At 59.2% G+C, this 18866-nt stretch overlaps 1 protein-coding gene across 4 annotated transcripts; it reads right to left on the reverse strand.

The window, feature by feature from the left end:
- Positions 1-290: 290 nt before the first annotated feature.
- On the reverse strand, positions 291-17818 carry TBKBP1 (TBK1 binding protein 1). 4 transcript variants are annotated; one of them, XM_087441053.1, is made up of 10 exons: positions 17701-17818; positions 15540-15799; positions 15017-15139; positions 14654-14758; positions 13447-13627; positions 12671-12846; positions 12429-12490; positions 3980-4098; positions 3027-3745; positions 291-2040 (listed from the first exon to the last, which is right to left on the reverse strand). In XM_087441053.1, exons 2-10 carry the CDS (start codon positions 15762-15764, stop codon positions 1912-1914), a joined length of 1839 nt encoding a protein of 612 aa, XP_087297179.1. In that variant the 5' UTR covers positions 15765-15799; positions 17701-17818; the 3' UTR covers positions 291-1911. The 4 variants fall into 4 exon arrangements, with proteins under 4 accessions (XP_087297179.1, XP_087297180.1, XP_087297178.1 ...); XM_087441054.1 differs by lacking the exon at positions 17701-17818 and adding an exon at positions 16180-17103; XM_087441052.1 differs by lacking the exon at positions 17701-17818 and having other exon boundaries at positions 15540-17103.
- Positions 17819-18866: the final 1048 nt, after the last annotated feature.

Here is an 18866-nt window from a genome sequence, read left to right on the forward strand (position 1 = left end):
CCTGGAGCCCAGCTCCTCCCCTGCTCCCAGACCCATGAGGACATGGACATGGATGTTCTCCCTCTCTGAGGCCCAGCCTGCTTCCTGGCATGCAGAACTCATTTGATGAAGAAATAGCTGCTACTGATACATGAGCCCCCAGGGCTACAGAACCTCTACCTGCCAGACCTACCTGGAGAGAAAACGCAAGAGTCCTTGACACCTGCTCAGGGCTGGGGTGGCGGCTTTGTCACAAAGACACCCTCTACTGTTCCCTATCTGTTCTAAATAAACTCCATGTCACAAGTCATCTGTGGCCACTTGCATGCCCAAGTCTCCAGAACCTTCTTGGAAGGTGGGTGCCCCACGCATCTCCTATGTGTCCAGTGCCCACCCTTCCATGGCTCCTTGAGACACAGTTTCCAAGACTTCCCACCACCAAGGGTTCTCTCGCCATCCAGGCATGGAAGGCACAGACAGAACACAGATGGAACAGGTAAGTTTTATTTGGACTTTCAACTTGTTCAGAGAGCTCAGAGGCCCCCATTGCCCCTCTCCAGTCCCCCTTCCCCACTTCCCCTCCCAGGGGGAACACACAAGGTACAATGCCATGTGTCTCTGGAGTCCTTGGCCCCTTCCCCGCCTGACACACCCCTTTACTCCCCTGCACTGAGGAGGAGGGGAGGGGTGTGAGGAGGTGGGGGCCTGGAAGAGTTGGATCAGAATGGTACATGCACTGACAGTAGCGTCCACTGCTCCCTGCCCGGGACTGAGACCTGGGAGAGGCTCGCAGTGGAGGGAGTTGGAGTCAGCGTGGGGCAGCAGGCTCTTGCCATAGGAAGCTCCCCACCTCAGCCCTGGGGACCCCCTGGCCTCCTGCTTACCCGTCCTTCTGAGGGTACGACTCTGAGGTAGATTGCACAGAGGGAATGTGGGTCGCTGGGGCGTGGGAAGGGGGTTAGCTCTTTTGAAGTTGATCTCCACAGCACCCCGGGCCCATCCTCAGGTTCTGGCCTGGGAGGCAGGGATGATGACACCCACCCAGCTAACAGAGGCTGAGTCACACCTGGGCTCCAGGGCACCTGTGGTGTCAGGGGCTCAAGGGAGGTAAGGGTGGAGGGGAGCATCTGCCTTAATAATCTGTGCCTCGGTGCCGGGGCTCGGGCAGGGAGGTGGGGGGGGCTCAGGCAGGGCATGGGACTGGGAGGCTGGCACAGATAGTCCCCTGGCCTGAAGGTCATGGTGCAGGGCCCCCCGCCCTCAGGGCAGCCTCTTTAGGCTAGATCTTCCCAGTCCTCCAAGGTCCTCCCTCTCCTCTCCCACCCCCCACTACTCCCTAGGGTGGGCAGAGGAGGAGAACAGGGCTAGCCTGCAGGGAATGGCAAGAAACAAGATGCCTCCCTCCCCCAGTGGAGGCCCAAGCCATGAGCCCTGAGCTGGCCACGGGATGGAGGAACTGGCATCAGTGTGCAGGGCAGGCTCTGGGACCCCACAGAGAGGTGTTCCCCAGATAGAGCACAGCCTGAAAAAGATGGACATCGGGAGAGGGGCTGGGGCAGCTCCTGGAGTCCTCTGATATCCTCCGCCTCCCCAGGCCCAATCACCCTCTTGGATCCAACCCTATCTGAGAACAGAAAAGCAGAGAAGAGCCTGGGGTGGGGTATGCCCCTCCCCACCCCAGCCCAGATCCCTACCTCCCAGCGGAAGCCAGGATGCTGGGGAGTGCCTTGGCTGATCTCCTGGCAAGAGCCAGGGCTGAGTGGTGCCTGGACCAGGGAAGACGGCACACACATTGACTCAGTAGCTAGTGGAGGTATCTGGGGGTCGCAAGGGGCAGGGGCCCCCACGAGATTCATGCAGCATTCAAAGTGAGTGAGTGTTTGGGGGTGATGGGAGACAGTAAAGAAACAGCCAGTGGGTGGGAGAGGCACCCTAGATCTTGCTGTTCTCCAGGTGGGAGTCAATGTGTTTGATGAGGGCATCATCCGGGTACCCGACAGGGAAACCCAGCTGGCAGAGGGGGCAGCTGCGGATGTCAGAGCCCACTGTCTCCATCAGCAGCTGTGAAGAGAGGGGGGAGTCACTTACGGTCCCCGATCCCACCCATGGTCCCCACATCCCAGCTTGTCCTTTCCTGGGACCCAGGGCAGGAACAGCTGCAGCACGAAGAAGGGGTCTGGGCACCCTTTCTCCAGCACCACGCACTTCCTCCTCCTTCCCTGCCCACCTTCCACCAGTTCAGCGTCCACTCCCCTGACCCCAGGCGTAGGGTCCCCAGGAGGTGTGTATGAGGAGGTGTGTGCGCTCAGCCTACCAGGGCATCTGCAGTAATGAGCCAAGACTCGGACACGCCCCCAGAGCGACTAAGACACAGCTCCCAGATAACTCAAAGAAATGGATAACCTCAAACAATGTACATCCCCCAAATAATTTTGTCTGGCTTTAGAATATATTTTGGTCCTTCTGGGTGGCAAGGGTTGGCTCTGACATTCAGGAAACTCATTATTTCAGTGCAATGATAGAGCCTTGAGACAGGGTGTCTTCTAGGACAGACAGAAAAGAGCAGGGGCTCTGAGGCCTGATGGCAAGAACTGGATGAGCAGGCCTATCCCTGTGCTGGTCGAAACGCAGGACAGCACGGCCTGCATCACCAGCAATAGTGGATGCTCACTACTGAGCCAAGCACCGTGCAGGGCGTTGGGCTCACTGCCTCCCTCTTAAGAACCCTCTAATGGAAATAAAACTAATCATCGTCCTCATTTTGCAGATGAGAAAACTGAAGATCAGAGAGGATAAGTGACTTGTTCGAGGTCCCACAGCTACTAAGCGGGGAGTGCAGAATCAAAGCCAGGACTCACTCTGAAGACCATGCCCTTACCCGCGGGGGTGAACAAGGTGTAAGGGTGTAGGGCCCAGTTCACACCAACAAAAGGCCTCGGGAGAGAGGTGAAGGACTCCCTCTACGTCCCAGGGAAGCAGGGGTGGTCAGGAGGGGAGCCCGCGGGTGGGCGTGGAGCGGAGTGCGGGCGGGCGGGGCGCACACTCACGTTGATGGACGGCCAGGACTGCGCGTGCTCGGCATGGGCGTAGGCGGCGGGCGACTCCGGGACGGGGAAACCCGCGCAGAAAGAGGCGCAGCGGGTGGTGCCAGCCCCGGGGCTGGGCGGGCTGGCGGGCACGGCCCACTCCTCCTCCTCCGACGGCTGCTTCTCGAAGCGCAGCCGGATGCCCTCGAAGGCGCGCCGCGGGCTGAGGGGCCTGCCGGGGCCGTAGAGCTCGGCGCCGTAGGCCCGCGGCTTGGGCAGCGTGGCGGCCTCGGCCTGCAGCCAGGGCGGGGAGGCACCCGCGTAGCCCGCGCCCTCGGCCATCTCCGAGTAGCTGCGCCGGCCCTGGAAGCCGGCCTTCACGTGGTGGCTGGGGGGCTTGGCGTAGGCGCGCTCGGCCAGCGTCCTCTCGCCCGGCGGCGGGGCGGCGGGGCCGGGCTGCGGGGCCGGGCAGGCGGGGGGCCCCGGGGAGCGGCGCTGCGGGCTGGGGGTTTGGCACGGCGGCGGCACCGGCGAGCGGCGCTGCGAGACAGGCGATGGGCAGGAGGGCGAGGCCGGCGAGCGGCGCTGCTGGGGCGAGGGGCACGGGGGCCCGGGTGAGCGGCGCTGGGGGGCGGGGGACTGGCACGGGGGGCACGGGGGCGCCGCTCGGGCAGGCGGGGATGGTGAAGGGCACTGGGGGGCCGGGGAGTGGCGCTGCGACAGCGGGGAGTGCCTCTGGCCTGGAGGAGAAGCAGGACGGGGTGTGGGGGACAGAGGTGAGGAGAGAAGACGTCAGAACTGGGGAGCCAGGTGCTTGCGGCGACCCCTGCCGCTGTCCTCCCAGCGCGAGTGAAGAAGGACCAGGCACGGGGAAGGGAAGTGGAGGGTGGCCCAGGACGCAGGATGGTAGCCATAGCTGCCCCTCCCTATGGTCCAGCTCCGGCCTCAGCCTCCCCTGCCCCGCCCCATCTCACCACCGCTCCGGGCCTGCTCCTGCAGCAGAGTCCTCAAGATCCGCCCCTGAAGGGAACTCAACTCCCGAAGCCGGCCCAGCTCCTCTGTCAGCTCCGTGTAAGCCAGCGCCAAATTCACCCTGAACGACACCCCAACCCCTGAGTCAAGGTTTGACCCCAGCCTGCCCTGACCCTGAGGTCAGAGGGCAGGGAGTGGGGAAGAGGAGGGAAGTGGGTTTACTGTCACAGCTGTGGAGGAAGAACCCACATCTGGCGCTCCCCTTCTCTCCTACCCCAACTACAGAAATTCTCTTAGGCCTTCAGGTCCACCTCAAAGGCCACCTCTTCCAGGGAGCCTCTCTCTCCTGCCAGTGAACCTTACCTGGGGCTAGGGCGGTGGTTCCCAGACTTTGGGCTGGGGCTGGGGAGTTCAGTGATTCCAAGGGGTCCCTGAATGCATGTGTTCACGGAGCACTGTCTGTGGCCTGAACACATCTCATACATATGTGTGTTTTTCTAATCTGTGCAGAAGCTGTGGTGACGAATAAAACACAGATTCATCAAAAAAGCTGCACTGAATTTATGGTAGCTTTTGTCACTGTGAGTTTTCTCAAAGAGTGGGTACTAAAAGTGTAAGCGCAATCTGTGTGTTGGGAGCAGGGGTCCATGAAAAGTCCTCAGCTTTGAAAGACTGGGGACCACTGTTGCATAGCCTATGAAGAGCCCCATTCCATAAGTGAAGACATGGCCTCCTGAGGTGCCATCTTGTGCCAAACCTGAGCCCAAGTCTGCCCAGTTCCAGGTCCACTGCTCTTGCTTCCAGCTCAAAGCTGCCTCTGAGCTCCTTTCAGCCTTGCAGCTCCCAGGATCTCCAGGGAGCCCTTACAGCGAGATCTTTGTGCACCGCACACCTCCAGGGGGCACCACTCACATTTATCATTTTTCAAAGGTTGCCTTGTTCTGGAACTTCACTAGGAGTTCCTTGAAGGTGGGGATTATATCATTGTATTCATTTTTCCAGCACCTTGTCCAGGGCCTGGTACCCAGTAGATGTTCAGTAAGTGAATAATGGATTGAGCCTCTCTATCCATTTTTCTTTCTTGTTCCCTTTCTTCCTCCCACTTCCTGCTCAGGCCTCCTGGGTACCCACCCTCACGGAGCTGGAACAGACTCTGAGCTTAGCCAAAACTTCACCCACTTCCTTTCTCTTTGGGTCACTCTGACCCAGAACCACCAAAGGTTATCACTCAGCATTGCCCCTCCCCTCTCTCCCACCCTGGCCTCCACCTCCAGGGAGCCCTTCCTGCCCTCACATGAGGCTCTGCCGTGGCCTTGGGTCACTGCCTTCATCTCTGCTGTGGGCTTAGACAGATCCTGGCAGGTAGGGGTTTTGGTTTCCTCGGATCTCCCCCCTTCCTGGCCCGCCATCACCAAGTCCAGAAGGGACTCCGGAAGTCTGTGGAAGTTGGAGCTGGAGGGAAGTCACAGGCAGAGGCTCAGCCACTCCAGATGGATCTCCTCACCGGGGAGGCCCTCTTGCCCCAGGAGGTGTAGGGCCCTGAGCAGGAGTGAGAGGTGTGGGGGGGTGGGGGTAGTTCTCCAGACCCTGAGGGCCTGTCCCCATCCCATGGTAATGGACATGTGAGATGGGATATCTGTGGATGGGAGGGAGGAAAGGGAGGTGTGAGGCCAGTATGAAGAGTGTGAAGAATGGTGTGCAAGTGAGCATGTGTGTGTGTGTCTGACCCCGAGGAGAGGAAGGGAAGTCGTGAGGTTAGGGCTTAAGGGGGCAGGAAAAGCCGAGGTGCAGAGGGTAGATAATGACTGAGCTCACTGGCTGGCTCTTACTAATCCTGGGGCAGAGCTGGGCAGTGGGGGAGACAGCAGACCCTCCTACAACAAAACTATTTTTAACCAATTTGGGCCAAAGCCAAATTATGGCAGACAGGCTGGATTCTGGGGGACAAACCCTCTTCTTAGGAAGGGATAGTGCTCACTCCTCACCTGAGGGTGGACAGGGACGGACAGGAGCAGAGAGGAAGGAGTCCTTTGGGGAATCCTCAGTCTCATTACATCTCAGCCCTTATGATTGCTGAATGTGTCCTGTGCTCCCCCACCCTCATCTCAAGGGTCTGTGGGAAGAAACGGCATCTCCCCCACAAGACTGAGAGGCCCAGTCTGTGTGTCCCACATTAAATTGGGGACTTCTCAATGGAAAGCTCCCTCCTTCAGAATGAGGGCAATCTGAGGGCAGAAGCTGTGTCTCCCCCATCAGACTGGGAGCTTTCAGAGGATCATGCTAGCCCCTCAGTGGTGGGGGCAGGAGGGGCCTCTGGGCAGGGCACTGTGTCCCCCTCTGACCAAGCAGCCCCAGTTTCTCTCCCCATCTGCCTTCACTGCTATATCTCAGGTGACAGATACAGGTCATCGCCTTCACACCCCGCCTTGGAGATCTCACCTGCCACACTCAGTTCCCAGGCCCCTATCTCTCCCCTGCTTGCCTTCCTCCCCTTGTCAGGAGCTACCCCAGTTTCCACCGCCCAGCTCCTGGCACCCACTTTGCAGCAAAACCGACAAGGCAGCAGGCAATGGAGAAGAAGCCCCCAGCTCAGACTGCCCAGCCCCTCTCCCAGCTCTGACCCGGTGCCTGGGGCAGGCGGGCACTGTCCTCCTGGAGCCCCAGGCAGCCCTTACGAAGACCTCTGAGCCCCGAGCAAGGTGGTGGGACCTGACCTCCTGATGTCCCAAGGCCCTCTGGGACCCGCCCCCCCTTCATCGGGCGTCTCTTCCCACCTCAAGATGCACAGGCCCATGCTGCTAACTACACTAAGGACCTGAATGACTCACGTTAGAAAACACTGCCAATTCAGTGGAAAAAATCTCAACTTCACAACACAACCAAGAGTCGCACATGTGCACCTGAATACACATTCCATTTCCTGGCTTCCTGGCCCACACCTGAGTGCTATTTTCCACCATCGTGACTGTTTGGGAAGGACAGGTCAGGGCAACGGCAGCAGGTGGCTGCCTGTGGGTGCTTCTTTATTCCTTCAATTATTGGGGAAAGTTTTGTCTGAGTCTCTCAGAACCTGGGAGGGACCCAGGGAGAAAAGAAGCACAGATAATCTGTCTGAGCCCTTATCACGGCCCACTCATTGTGCTAAGAACTTTACTTAATCTTCACAACAACCCTTCAGTGTTGCCACTGTTATCTCCACTTTACAGATGAGAAAACTGAGGCTTACAGAGGTGAAGTCACTTGCTCAAGGTCATAAAGCCTAGTAGTAGTGGGGTTGCTGGAACGGGAGCTCTGGCCTCCGGGACTCCAAAGTCCAGGCTGCTGACCACTAAGCTATACACTGCCTCCCAAAAGGATCAGGAGAGGGGGCAAGGAGAGATGGAAGGCAGCAGAAGGGAAAGACGGTGAGAAGGAAGAGGCTGGGGACGGCGGAAGTGGCCTGGGAGCCCTGAGCATCACCATCTCTGCTCTGGGAGGGGAGAAGAAGGTGCTAGACATATGTAGAGCTACTGAGAGGCTGGCTCAAGGTAACAGAGCAGGGATCCAAACGTGCTCTTGGCACTTCAGCCTGCTGAGCAGTGCAAATGGCAGAGCTGGCAGGAAGGAGGGCTCCCTCCGCTGCAAATCTTTCCCCCTTCATTGACTTATCCTTCCATTCATTCTTTCCACCAGGAATTCGGGGATCTCGGAAATTCATCTGGAAACAATAATTGTCACTGTTACTGATAAAGCAACCGAGATGAGAAAGGTTAGAGACCTAAACATCCATCTTCTTTCTGCTCTAAAGCAGCTGGGAGACACAGGGGCTTCCCAGTGCAGCATCTTCCCCAGGGACGTTCACTGGGTGGCCTGCGCTGCACTGGAGCCCCAGGGAGGATGCAGCTGGGTCGGGATTCAGGCCAGTGAATCATGGGATGAGAACTAGGGATGGGTTTGAGGTCAGAATTAAGGTTGAGTCAGGGTCATATCAGGGCTGGGGTTGATAGCTCATTTTCCATCAGGATTGTGGACAGAGTTGGGGTCAGGATGAGGGACAGGGTTCGAGTCAGGGATGGGATCAGTATTAGAGTTGGGACTGGCATCAGGATCAGAGCTGGTCACGTGGTCAGAAGCACTAGCTGACTCAGAGTCAGGAGGCAGACATCCAGAATTCCCAGCCCTTCCATCCTTGCCCATCGCTGCCCCAGCCACCTCACCCCTGTGGGGGAATTTAGGGACCAAACTTTCCACCACACGCCGGCACACCCAGCATCAGTCTTCCCGCCCGACCCGCCCGACCCTCTGGGAGGGGACCTCAGGCACCGGGCCGTGGAGCGGACTTGAGGTTGCGGGCCGGGGGGAGGAGGAAGTCGCTTTGCAACAACCCAGTGCTCCACCACTTCCTTTCAGGCGCCTTGAGCCCCTTCTCTCTCCTCGACCAGCTATGACTTGCGGTCCACAGAGCTCTTCATGGCAGCCCCTGCCATGCTTCCAGCAAAGCCAGATGTTCACTGTGTGTCTAGACAACCTCCCCAGATGCAGCCCCACTGAGCAGCTCCCGGCGGGGCTGGGAACCAGAGTCCCCATTAAGGAAGGAGCCACACATCCCAAGTTGCGCAGGACTGTCCTCGTTCACGCTAGTTGCCCCTGCATAAGTATTAATAGTGCCCCCTTTCACTTTCAAAAGTGATCAGGTTTGGTCAGCAAATCATCTGGCGTCACCTAACCTGCCCCAGAGAAATCCCACAGAGGCACTGTCGCCCCACTTGCTCAGGATCGCCCCACCTGCTTGGCATCTGCACTGCACTTCTCACTGAACTTCTCTGATTACTTAACTTCTTTGTACCTCAGTTTGCTCAGCTGGAAAAGGGGACAGTACCTTCACCACAGTTTTTTTGTGAGAATTAAATGAGACTTTGGAGGTAAATCGCCTCAAGTAGTGTCTGGATGAGGTATCAGGGGAGTCCCTAGGAGACAGGTGGAGAAAGGGGGAAACCAGTCTGGATCCTTTTTTGGAGACACCAGCTCGACGACTTTGGTTTAAGAATGAGGGGAGGATGCAGAGTTTCCCATCTAGGGAGAGGACGTGGTAAGAGCCACACTCTGCCTTCCTGGCAGGGAGAGGGGCACAGCTGGCTTCAAAGCCCACCAATCCCTCAGACCACAATCAGGTGGGAGTGGTGGGCCCCAGCTTCAGAGCCCCTCCCCACCCTCAGGGAGCCTCCCAGGCTGCAAGTGCTCAGGGGTTAATTCCTGTGAGCTGGGTGCCCGGGCTGAAGGAGATTTGAAAGAAAGGAAGTAGGGAGGGTGAGAAGCGTGAAGGGGGAGGCCCTGGGCCCGCTGGTTCTGGGGCAGGAGGCTAAGCTCAGGGTACACGGGGGTCTCCGACTTCCGTCCTGACCCACCCCACACTGCCCTTGACCTCTGTGCAGAGTTTCCATCCTCTCTCTCGAGTTCACACTTCTCCCCCACCACTAACCGCAGCCCACGCAGAGGCTTGTGGGCGGAGAGAGGGTGTGGGGGGTGGGCGGAAAAGGGCCCAGGCTGCAACACTGAGCCCCCCACGTTGGGAAAAAAGAAAGGCCTATCGTTTTCCCCCTCATCACTCACACTGAGCCTCCGTCTTCTCACAGGGGGCTCACATCACGGATGGGGCCCCTCCCCTCCGAGCCTTCATTCCCCTCACTGAGCCCCCACCCATTCAGAGCCCTCAGCCCCTTCAAGGAGCACCCCCTCCACAATTTCCCCTCCACCCTCAGCACTGACCACACCCTTAGAAGGGCTGCACTCAGGACCTGCAACTCTGTGCTGGGCCCAGACGGGATGGGGCCATGGGTTCTGCACCTTGCCTGGGACCCTCCTGGGGTCCTTACCTCCCTGTGCATCATCAGGAGCAGGGTGGTCTCCACTCCCACCTCGTCCCTCATCATTGCCTTTGGCCCCTGAGTGACCCTCAGTGGCTATTCCTCTGGGGCAATTTTTCCCCCTGGGCACCAGGCACCAGGTGCTGGGCTGACCAAATGGCAGGGAAATCTTGCCCGGAGGTCAGACCTGGAGGGGGGCAGTCTGGTCTGGTCCAGGTGCCTATTTGCAGAGGAACATTGATGACCAGAGTTTATGCGCCAGGGGCTGGGATGGGAGGGACTGGGAAATCCTGGGGCCAGGGCTGCCTCCCAGGTCTGCCCCCTCAGCACTGGTAGAACCCATGGAAGGGAATTAATAGAGGGAGGCAGGAGCAGTCTAAGGAGGGTATTTTAACAGCCAGGACTCCCACAATAAGCCTGGCTGCCCTGGAGGTGTCCAACTGAGATGGGTGAGCAACTTTTGGGGATACACAAGACTCCCACACAGGAGCAGGTTGACTCAGGAATTTCTGTGGCCCCCTCTTCAGCTTTCACACCCCCAGCTGGATAATCCAGCCCCTGCATTCCTCTCCTGGGAAAGCCCACATGTAACATTCCCACTAGCCTGGAGGGTCAGGCCCAAGTAGAAGAAAGAGGAGGGTCTGGTGGGGGAAAGTGTGCTGAGAGCAGGTAACTGAGGCCTCCTCAGGTGGGAGGACAGGGGAGGAACACTCGGGAAGCAGCCTATTACCAAAAGGAGCTGAGTTTATAAGAAAATAAAACTACCGGGGGAGTGAGGACTTCCTCTGAGAATTAACTCTTGCCAAGCTGGGGCTGTCCAGAGATGCTCGGCCTGAACGGAAATGTGAGGCTGGGCAGGCAGGGCCTGGCTGGCTCCAGGGGCTGAGGTCTAGGAGGTCCCGAACCACAGGGACAGAGGGGAGGAGCCGGGAGGTCACCTTTGGTAAGACCGGCTCAGGCCAGCCCCAAGCAGAGCCCAGCTCCCTCTGTCCAAAGGGTCTGGGTGGGGAGGTACCCTGGGGTGGGAAAGGAAAGGGGCTCTTCTGGCCACACAGAGGCATGGATGATAGCACCTCCAGAAGTACCTTCTGGGAGGGGTTCTCTCACTCACATCCAGCCTTGGCCCATGGGATCCACCACCCCTTCTCTGCCTCCCCCACCCTCATCACCTTCCTCTCACATCTCTTGGCAATGACTGCCCTCTGAGCCTGTGAGGGAAATCTGGGGCCAGAGAGGTGAAGTCAGTAAAGCAAAGCCACTCAGCATCCCTGGAAGGGTCCCTGGGATTCAAAGCCCGGCAGTTCAGACTCCAGCCCTGCCAAAAAAATCCTTTCTCTGGGTTCAACCCATTGGGGGAGCCTTCACTGCTGGTCTTCTGAGAGGGTTGGACTCAGTGACCCATAAAGGGCCCTACAATGTGACTTTTGGGGCAAGCCAGGCTTCTAGAACATGCGTGTCCATGTGTGTATGTTCTGGATCTAGTCTGGGCACATGGGCTAGGATGGGCTGTGAGCCTCAGCCACAAGCTAGGGTGGACCCTCTCCACAGAGGCACCCAACACTCCTCAGCAGCCTGAGGGGTCCCACCCACCAGTCCCACAATCTAGGTTCTCACCCCGGCCACCCCCCGCCGGCTATCACAGCTCCACCCAGGCCCTTGCCTCAGGGTGCAGAGGGAGGTAAGGGGTATCCCCAACTGGCCAGAAGCTGGGAGGAAGGTGAGGAGGAAGCCTGCAGGGAGGAGGACCCCTAGGGTCCTGCAGCTGGGTATGCTGTGTGATGAGGGTTAGTTCCTGCCCCTCTCTGGGTCTCGGTTTCCCCCTCCAATGAAAGTAGGGAGCCTGTGGCACACGCCTCGTCTCGGGGAGAAGGCTTAGGCGGAAGGAGGTTTGTGCTCTATTTCTCAGAAAGTGGGAGAGGATGAGTTCGGGTGCGGATGTGAGAGGCAACAGGCTGACTGCTGCCAGGCTGCCACTTGCCCTCTCCTTCGCCACCCAGCACTGCCCAGGGGCCCCCACCTTAGGCTCCCCTCTGACAGAGCTCCCTCCCTCCTTCCTGCTGCCGCTCTTTCCTGGCAGGATCCCCAAGGGACACCCCAATAGAGTACGTTCTGATTCCCACTTGCTGCTGTATGAACTCAAGGCCGATCTTCCTCTCCTAAGCCTCAGCTTTCTCTCTCCTGAGACGAGGCGCCACAAATCCCGAAAGGCCATCTCCTTCCTCATGGTTGAGGAGGGGAAGGTTACCCCAACTGGCTGGGCCTTGTTACTGGGGCAGAAAACGGGGCTCAGAGAGGCCCAGAAACTCACCAAGGGACACAGAACACAGCAGCAAAGCCTCTGAGGAAGTCTCTCTCAGCCCCTGACACCTCGAGATGACAAGGGTGCCAGAGGAAAGCAAAGGGAACGTCCCAGAACCTGAGCACGCCCAGAACCTCGCCTCCTTCCTGTGAAGGATGCAGAGCCACACAAGCAACCCACGGCCCTGATGCCTTGGAATAGAGGTCCCCCAACAATGCACAGGGGGAGAAGTGAACCAAAGTGGGGGCCTGGGAAATGCCCCCCTGCGGTGTAGAGGTTAAGAGGGGGAGGACTGCAGACGTGACTTACTGATCATCTCCAACTCTCTTCACCCACGCCATGTCCCGCTCTGACTGGTTGGAGGCCAGATCCTAAGGGGGAAGATTGAGATGTCAGACCCCAACTCCACCTGCCTTGACTCCCCTTCTCCACATTCTCAGGGCTGGTCTGTACTCAGGGAGAGAATCCTGAACCTCTCAAGGTCGTTCCCAGCAGCACCTAGATCTCCACAGAGTTCTGGAGGGGCCAGGTCGGTGCCCCCTGCTGCTTACCTGGGCCCGGGTCTCCTGCAGCTGCTTCAGCTCCCCCTGTAGCCGCTCGCACTCAGCCTGCAGCTGCTCCTCCCGAAGCTGAGCCCCCCGGGCCTCTCCCTGGGCAGCCTCCAGAGCCTCTTCTAGCTGCCGCCGCTCCAGCTCACTCACACTCGGTGTGGGGCCTGGCCAGCCTGCTGGCACGGGACAGGACAATGTCAGGCTGGGTCCAGCTGCTGGGCACCCTCCACCGACTGCCAGATCAGCACAAAGTGAAACGGGGGAGAACTGCAGCATGAGGGATCCAAGAGAGACAGCCAGAGGACAGACAGCTTGGGTTGAGAGATACCTCTACTGAGGGCAGTGAGGAAGGATGGGCTGAGCCGCTTTTTCTAATCTCCCTGGAGGCCAGGGAAAAAATAATATGGCCCCTGAAGGGCTTCCTTGGCCAGACCCGAGTCTCTGAGCATCCTCAGGGGCCGCTCCTAATCACAACCTCAGACAGGCAGGGGGACTCTGGGTGGGCGCGCCCTCTGCTGGCACATACAGGAATTGCACAGGGTAGCCAGAGAAGGAGGGAGTTAAGACGGGATGTCAGTGGGAGAAACTGGGGTAATAGTGGATGAGGTGAGAGACTAAGTTGGTAAGAAGAGAGGGGGAGATTATGGGAGAAATTTAACACATTATCATGAGGTGTGGACTATCAATCCGAGAAGCTGGAGGTATCCAATGGTGTTAAAATGGGGGGTTGGCTGGGGGACTTTGGGGTAGGAAAATCAGGGGCCACTAGATCTCACCATGACTCAAGCCAGGTCCCCCTCTCAGGGCCAAGTAGTGCAGGTCCAGCTCAGCACAAGGCGGGGCAGGGGCAGGTGGGGGGCTCAGGCTGGGGAAGGCTGCGTCCCGGAGGCTTTGCTGCTGCCGCAGCTGCTGCTCCAAACCGCAGATCTGCCGCAGGTGGGTCTCCACCAGGGCCCTCTGTGGGGAGAGACAGAGGGTGAGGGTCTGCACAGGGCCAGGGCGCCCCTGTGGGCCCCCCAAGCCCAGGACTTCCCCATGTCTGGGTAGCCATCATCCCCCCAAACTGAGCAGAGGCCCCAGGTCACACATTCCAACTCCACTCTCCAAGTGGCCGTGAGTGCGAGGTCTCGCCTCCCAGCAACTGCAATGCAGATGTTTCTGGCTACTGCCCCTTGCAAGGTCAGAGTTAATGCCTCTTCCTGTCACTAACACACAGGGATACTTATAAGAACCCTGTTCAGACACTGCCACCCCCTCAGGAGCATAAGAACTTCTATTTGCATACGTGACAACCACTCTGGGCTTCATCTACCTCACCTACAACATGGGGATAACCAAACCTACCTCTTAGGTTTGTCATGAGGATTAAAATGAGTAAATATATCTAAAGAGATAAGAATGGTGCCCAGCACATGGTAAGTGCCATGTAAGTGTTTATGATTATTAAGGCAATGCATTTTCAAACGAATGCCCCACAACAGCTCTCGAGGTTGTTATTTGCCCCGCTTTTCAGAGGAGGGATGGGGGCTAAGTGCTTTGACCCAGGTCACAGCCAGGAGTTGGCAAAGACTGTGTCTCCTGATTCTGACGCCTGCCCACCTGCTCACATGCATGGCCATACTCTGACTCAGAATCACACATATGCCAAGACCCATCCTAGTAGCCATAGACACTTCTGGTCACCTCTGCCCTCACCTACAGCCTACCAGGGCACACTGCTATAGGTATAGGGTTGACCTAGCGTGAGACTCAACATAAAGAACGAGGTCACTCACATAGTCACCTCTGTCACTACATGGCCAGGATGTACACAGAGTCACTCACAACTTGCATGACACACAGAGCCCCGCTCACAAGACCAAACGGGCACTCACAGACACAAACACACACAGCGGGGTGCACCCCACAGTCACACACACCGGGTTGCACACAATCACACAAGCAGGGCCACACCCCCAAGCACCCTAGCTCTCTGGGCCTCACCATCTCCCCCAGCTCTGTCTCTAGGTCATTCTTCTCCACGCAGAGTTTCTCATAAGCCTGGATCATCTCCCCGAGCTGTTCTTCCTGCTCCTTATTCTTCTGCAACTGGATGGGGCCCAGAGAGGGTAGAGAACACGCCACAGTCAGGCCCATCCTTGACTTGGGGGCTGAGCAGCTCCCTGCGCCTCCCACCCCGATTCCCAGCACCCAGTGGAGGGGCAGGAGGAGCTGCAGCCAGTTCTAGGGAAGACCGTGGGGATCAAGGGGACAGAAGGCCAGAGGCTGGGGGTGGGGGAGCGATCAGAAATTGACTGGAGCAAGGAGCTCAGGGAGCAAGGTCGGGGAGGCCTGCGAGGGACTCACCTCGTGCTGGAACTGGTTGAGCTGTTGCTGTAGGCTGACCTTCTCCACCTCGAGCAGGGAGCCATCCTTGATTTCATACAGAGAGAAGCCGTGCTCCTCTCCAAAGTCATTGATCAGCGGGTACTGCGGGCAAGGCAGGCCCTCAGGAGAGCTAATGCCCAGCTCCCTGCCCAGGCTTCAGCCTGCTGTGCCCCCACCCCACAACCTGCCTCAGAGTCCTCACCTCTCCCTCCCCCCTCCAGTGGGATCTGTACATCCCAATTCCCACGGGCCTGCAGGCATCTCCACCAATCAGATCTTTTCTAGATCCAGGGATCCCTCCAGATCCCTTGCTGATTGGCGCTGGACTCTCTAGAGTTCCCATCCAGAGCAGCCACATCACTCACGGGGAACCCTCAAGTTCCCAAGAGTGTACACCCTGACTCCTCTTTTGGACCCCTGGAATCTCTGCTGAATCCCCAGTTCCTGTCACCCAGCACCCCCCTACACACACACAGCAGACCCCTCATCTCCAGGTTCTGACCTTGATCTCATAGACTTTGAGGCGGCGGCGGAGTGTGGCATTCTCCCTCTCCAGGCCCCCCAGCCGCTCCTTGATGTCTCCGTAGGCTGTGATAAGGGCAAAGTGGGAGGCAGAGCACATGTCCCCCCCCAGCGAGGGGTCTCCAGGGGCGTCCAGCCACACCTCACTGGGTCCCAGGGCCTCCTGGGTCAGGATGCTGATGTCATCCTCAAACATGGACTCCATGGCAAGGTCCTGGGCCGTGGCCCCCCCTGGGCCTCCTGGGAGAGCAGGAGCAATGGTGGAGAGAGCAGCCTGGAGCTTGTCCCATACCCCTCATCCTGGCCTGAGGAGCCCTGGCCCGAGGAGCCCTGGCCCGAGGAGCCCTGAGATGTAGCCTGGTCCTGCCCCCATCTCCCACAGCCTCCTCCCAGACTACTAAGCCCCATCTTCTCTTCTCTGCTACCTTTGGGGGGGAGAGGGTTAAGTGGGGACAAATAAGCCAGGTCAGCAGCGGGGAAGGGCTCCTTCCGGAACCCAGGGAGACCTGTGGACAGGAGAGGGCTGCTGTTCCTGCCTTCCCAGCACAGGGCCCAGACGGTGCCTGCCTTGACTCACTCCTCAACCCCTTCTCCACCCCAGGCCTCACTTCCCCAAATACCTCTCTGCCAAGCTCCTCATCCCAGGGCTCTGGCACCCCTGGCTCCTCCCTGAGGAAGGCCCAGTGCTTCTGGGAGGGTCAGCCCCACCACTGTTAGCACGTCCTCTGCCAGGCCCCCGCCCAACTTCCCGGCTTCCTCCTGCAGGATCCCAGAGTTCAGGAAAAGGAAGTGCCTCCCCCACTCACACTGGGGCTGTGGCAACCCTCCAGGCCCTCCTCACCCTAACCTGGGACCCACAGGAAGTCGTCGCCTGAGTGTCAGAGAGAACACAGGGGAAGGGGGCTCTGGGAGAGGGCGGGGGCTCAGGAGAAGAGGGCCGCCAAAGAATTCCCGAGCCCGGCCCCTGTGCCTGCCCACTGGGAAATGGGGAGCTCTGGCAGGGGGCAGGAATGACTCAGGGCTCCAGAAAGAGTAGGCGAGGGGGTGCGCGTGTACTTCTCCCGGCCCTGTTTATGAATGTGTCTGTGGCTGGCATGTGTGGGGGGAAGTGTGTGTGTCTGTGAATGAGTGTAGGTGTGTCACAGTCAATGAGTGCCTTGGCGGGGCTGCGGGTGGGGGTCGGGGATGCAGTTGGGAAGTGGCCGCGAGACCGAGTGTGTTTGTGTGTGCGCGTGTGTGCACGCGTGCGTGAGCGTGTGTGAAGGGTGGGCACGTTCAGGGCCGTGTGTCACGTGAGGCACTATGGGAATGTCCGAGGTGTGTGCGCGCGTGCCGGAACGTGTGCGCGTAGGAAAGGGGGCTCCTGAGGTGTGAGTTGAGACAGTGGGGTCCGACCTCCCACAGCTGGGCAGCAGGAGCTTGGGGTGGACAGGGCTCAGGCCCAGGCCCTAACACCGTCCCCCCATTAAGTGCCAGGGAAACGCGAGGGACCGGGTCTGAGTAAGGAGTGTGAGCCCGGGTTTGCGGGGCTGGCCCCACCTTTAACCCTGTCCTTCCCAGACCCATCCCCTCCCCCCAACGCCGCTCGCCAGCGCTCACCACACGCCCCCAGACCCCTTGCCCGCCACCTCGGGCCCAAACCCACTAGCGGGGGCTCTGTCCCCTGGGCCGCCCCGATAAATGTTTCCGTCCTCAGCGTTCCTCCCTCAGCCCAGCGGCCCCGGGTGAGAGCCGTGGAAGGCGGATGGGGAGGGGGGTGACTCCTCGGCCCGGGCCCCTTTTGCGGCCCCTTTAAGAGCCGCCCTTTAAACCCCTCTCGCTCGGCGGACAGAAATTGTCGCCCCTCCCCTCTCGGGGGCCGAGACCACGCAACCCCCTCCCCCAGCCGGTCGAACCCCGGGCCCTCGGTCCGCCGTCCCCCGGCCGGGGAAGGGGCTCCGGAGGCGGTGCGGCCTGAGGAGCGGCGGCCCACGGGGAAAGGGGGGAATGAGGGCTGCCGGCACCGGACCCTTCCCCTGCCTGCCATCCTGGGCCAACTACCGGCCAACCTCCCGCCCCCTCCTCCTGCCCACCCCGCGACCCCCGGGGGCCGGCCCCGGGCGCCGCTCCCCTCCCCCCGCCCGGCCCCGCCGGGGACTCACAGCTGCTGCCGGTTCCTGCTTGTAATCGCAGCCTACCCCCTCCGCCTGCTCCCTCCCCAGACGGGCACCGGTGCCCCCACCCCCCTGGCACCGCGCTCTGCTCTCGCCCTGTCGCCGCCGCCGGGTCTCTCCCCACCCCCAGCCCTCCCCAGCCCCCTTCCTCCCTCCCTCCCGCCCGCCCGCCCTGCTCCTCCTCCGCCGCCGCCGCCGCCGCCGCCTCCTCCTCCTCCTCCTCCTCCTCCTCCTCCTCCTCCCCGGCTGCTCCGGGTTTCTCCAGCTGGGAAGGCGCCCCGGACCCCGCTGCTGTCACCACCACGTGGCGAGGGGTGGCCGGCCCCCGCGGTGCGGCCCAGCCTGGCAGCGCGCCCGGCGCCCACCGGCCCCCCGCCGCGCGCGGCCCGCCCCTCGCCCCCCCCCCCCCCCGCCTCCCCAACGCAGTGTGGCGTGGTGTGCTGTGTGTTGGGGGCGTCTGCGGACGCTGCCGGGGCACAGGCGGTGCTTTGGCTTTTGCTTTAGGGCTGTATATTTTGGGGGAAAGTAAGGCTATTTATTTGGATTTTTTTTTTTTTTTTTTTTTTTTTTGGTCTTTGCTCTTTTGAGAAGGAAAATATTAGACCTACTCTTCATTGCTCTTGGAAGAGGGGGCATTGCTCTGATAATAAATACACTGACTATAGGGTCCAGTCGGAGAAATTAGAGTTAAATCAGTAACTTCTTCGGAAGTGAGAGTGAACTAAAGAGGTCAAAGTTTCCTTTAGGAAAGGGGACAGCTTCCCTCCCCCACACACAATCCCCTCAACACACAGAAGCACCCACAGGCCAGCGACATCAAGAAAAGACAGATTTCACCCTTTCCACAAAGGTTATTTGAGCACCTGCCAAACCGCTGGGCAGGAGAGAAATTTTTTTGCCACTTTCACACTGTGTGACCTTGGGCAAGTTACTTAACCTCTCTGAGTTAAGTTGAGGATAATTCCCGACCCTCCCAACAGAGGGTGAAGAATGGGGATCAGAACTAAAGGTGCTGTGAATCCTCAGGAGGTGTTTATAAGCCATTTTGATTATTCCCTGATGGATTAAAAAATGTGGGCAGAGGGATGGTCAGCCGGGCTGCTGGTAAGGAATGACCAGGGAAAACTTTGGAGGACTGTGGCTAACTGCTGACA

Source organism: Ceratotherium simum, chromosome 16 (genome assembly GCF_057802395.1).
Source record: "Ceratotherium simum simum isolate JZ-2026a chromosome 16, ASM5780239v1, whole genome shotgun sequence".
Taxonomy (NCBI): Eukaryota; Metazoa; Chordata; class Mammalia; order Perissodactyla; family Rhinocerotidae; genus Ceratotherium; species Ceratotherium simum.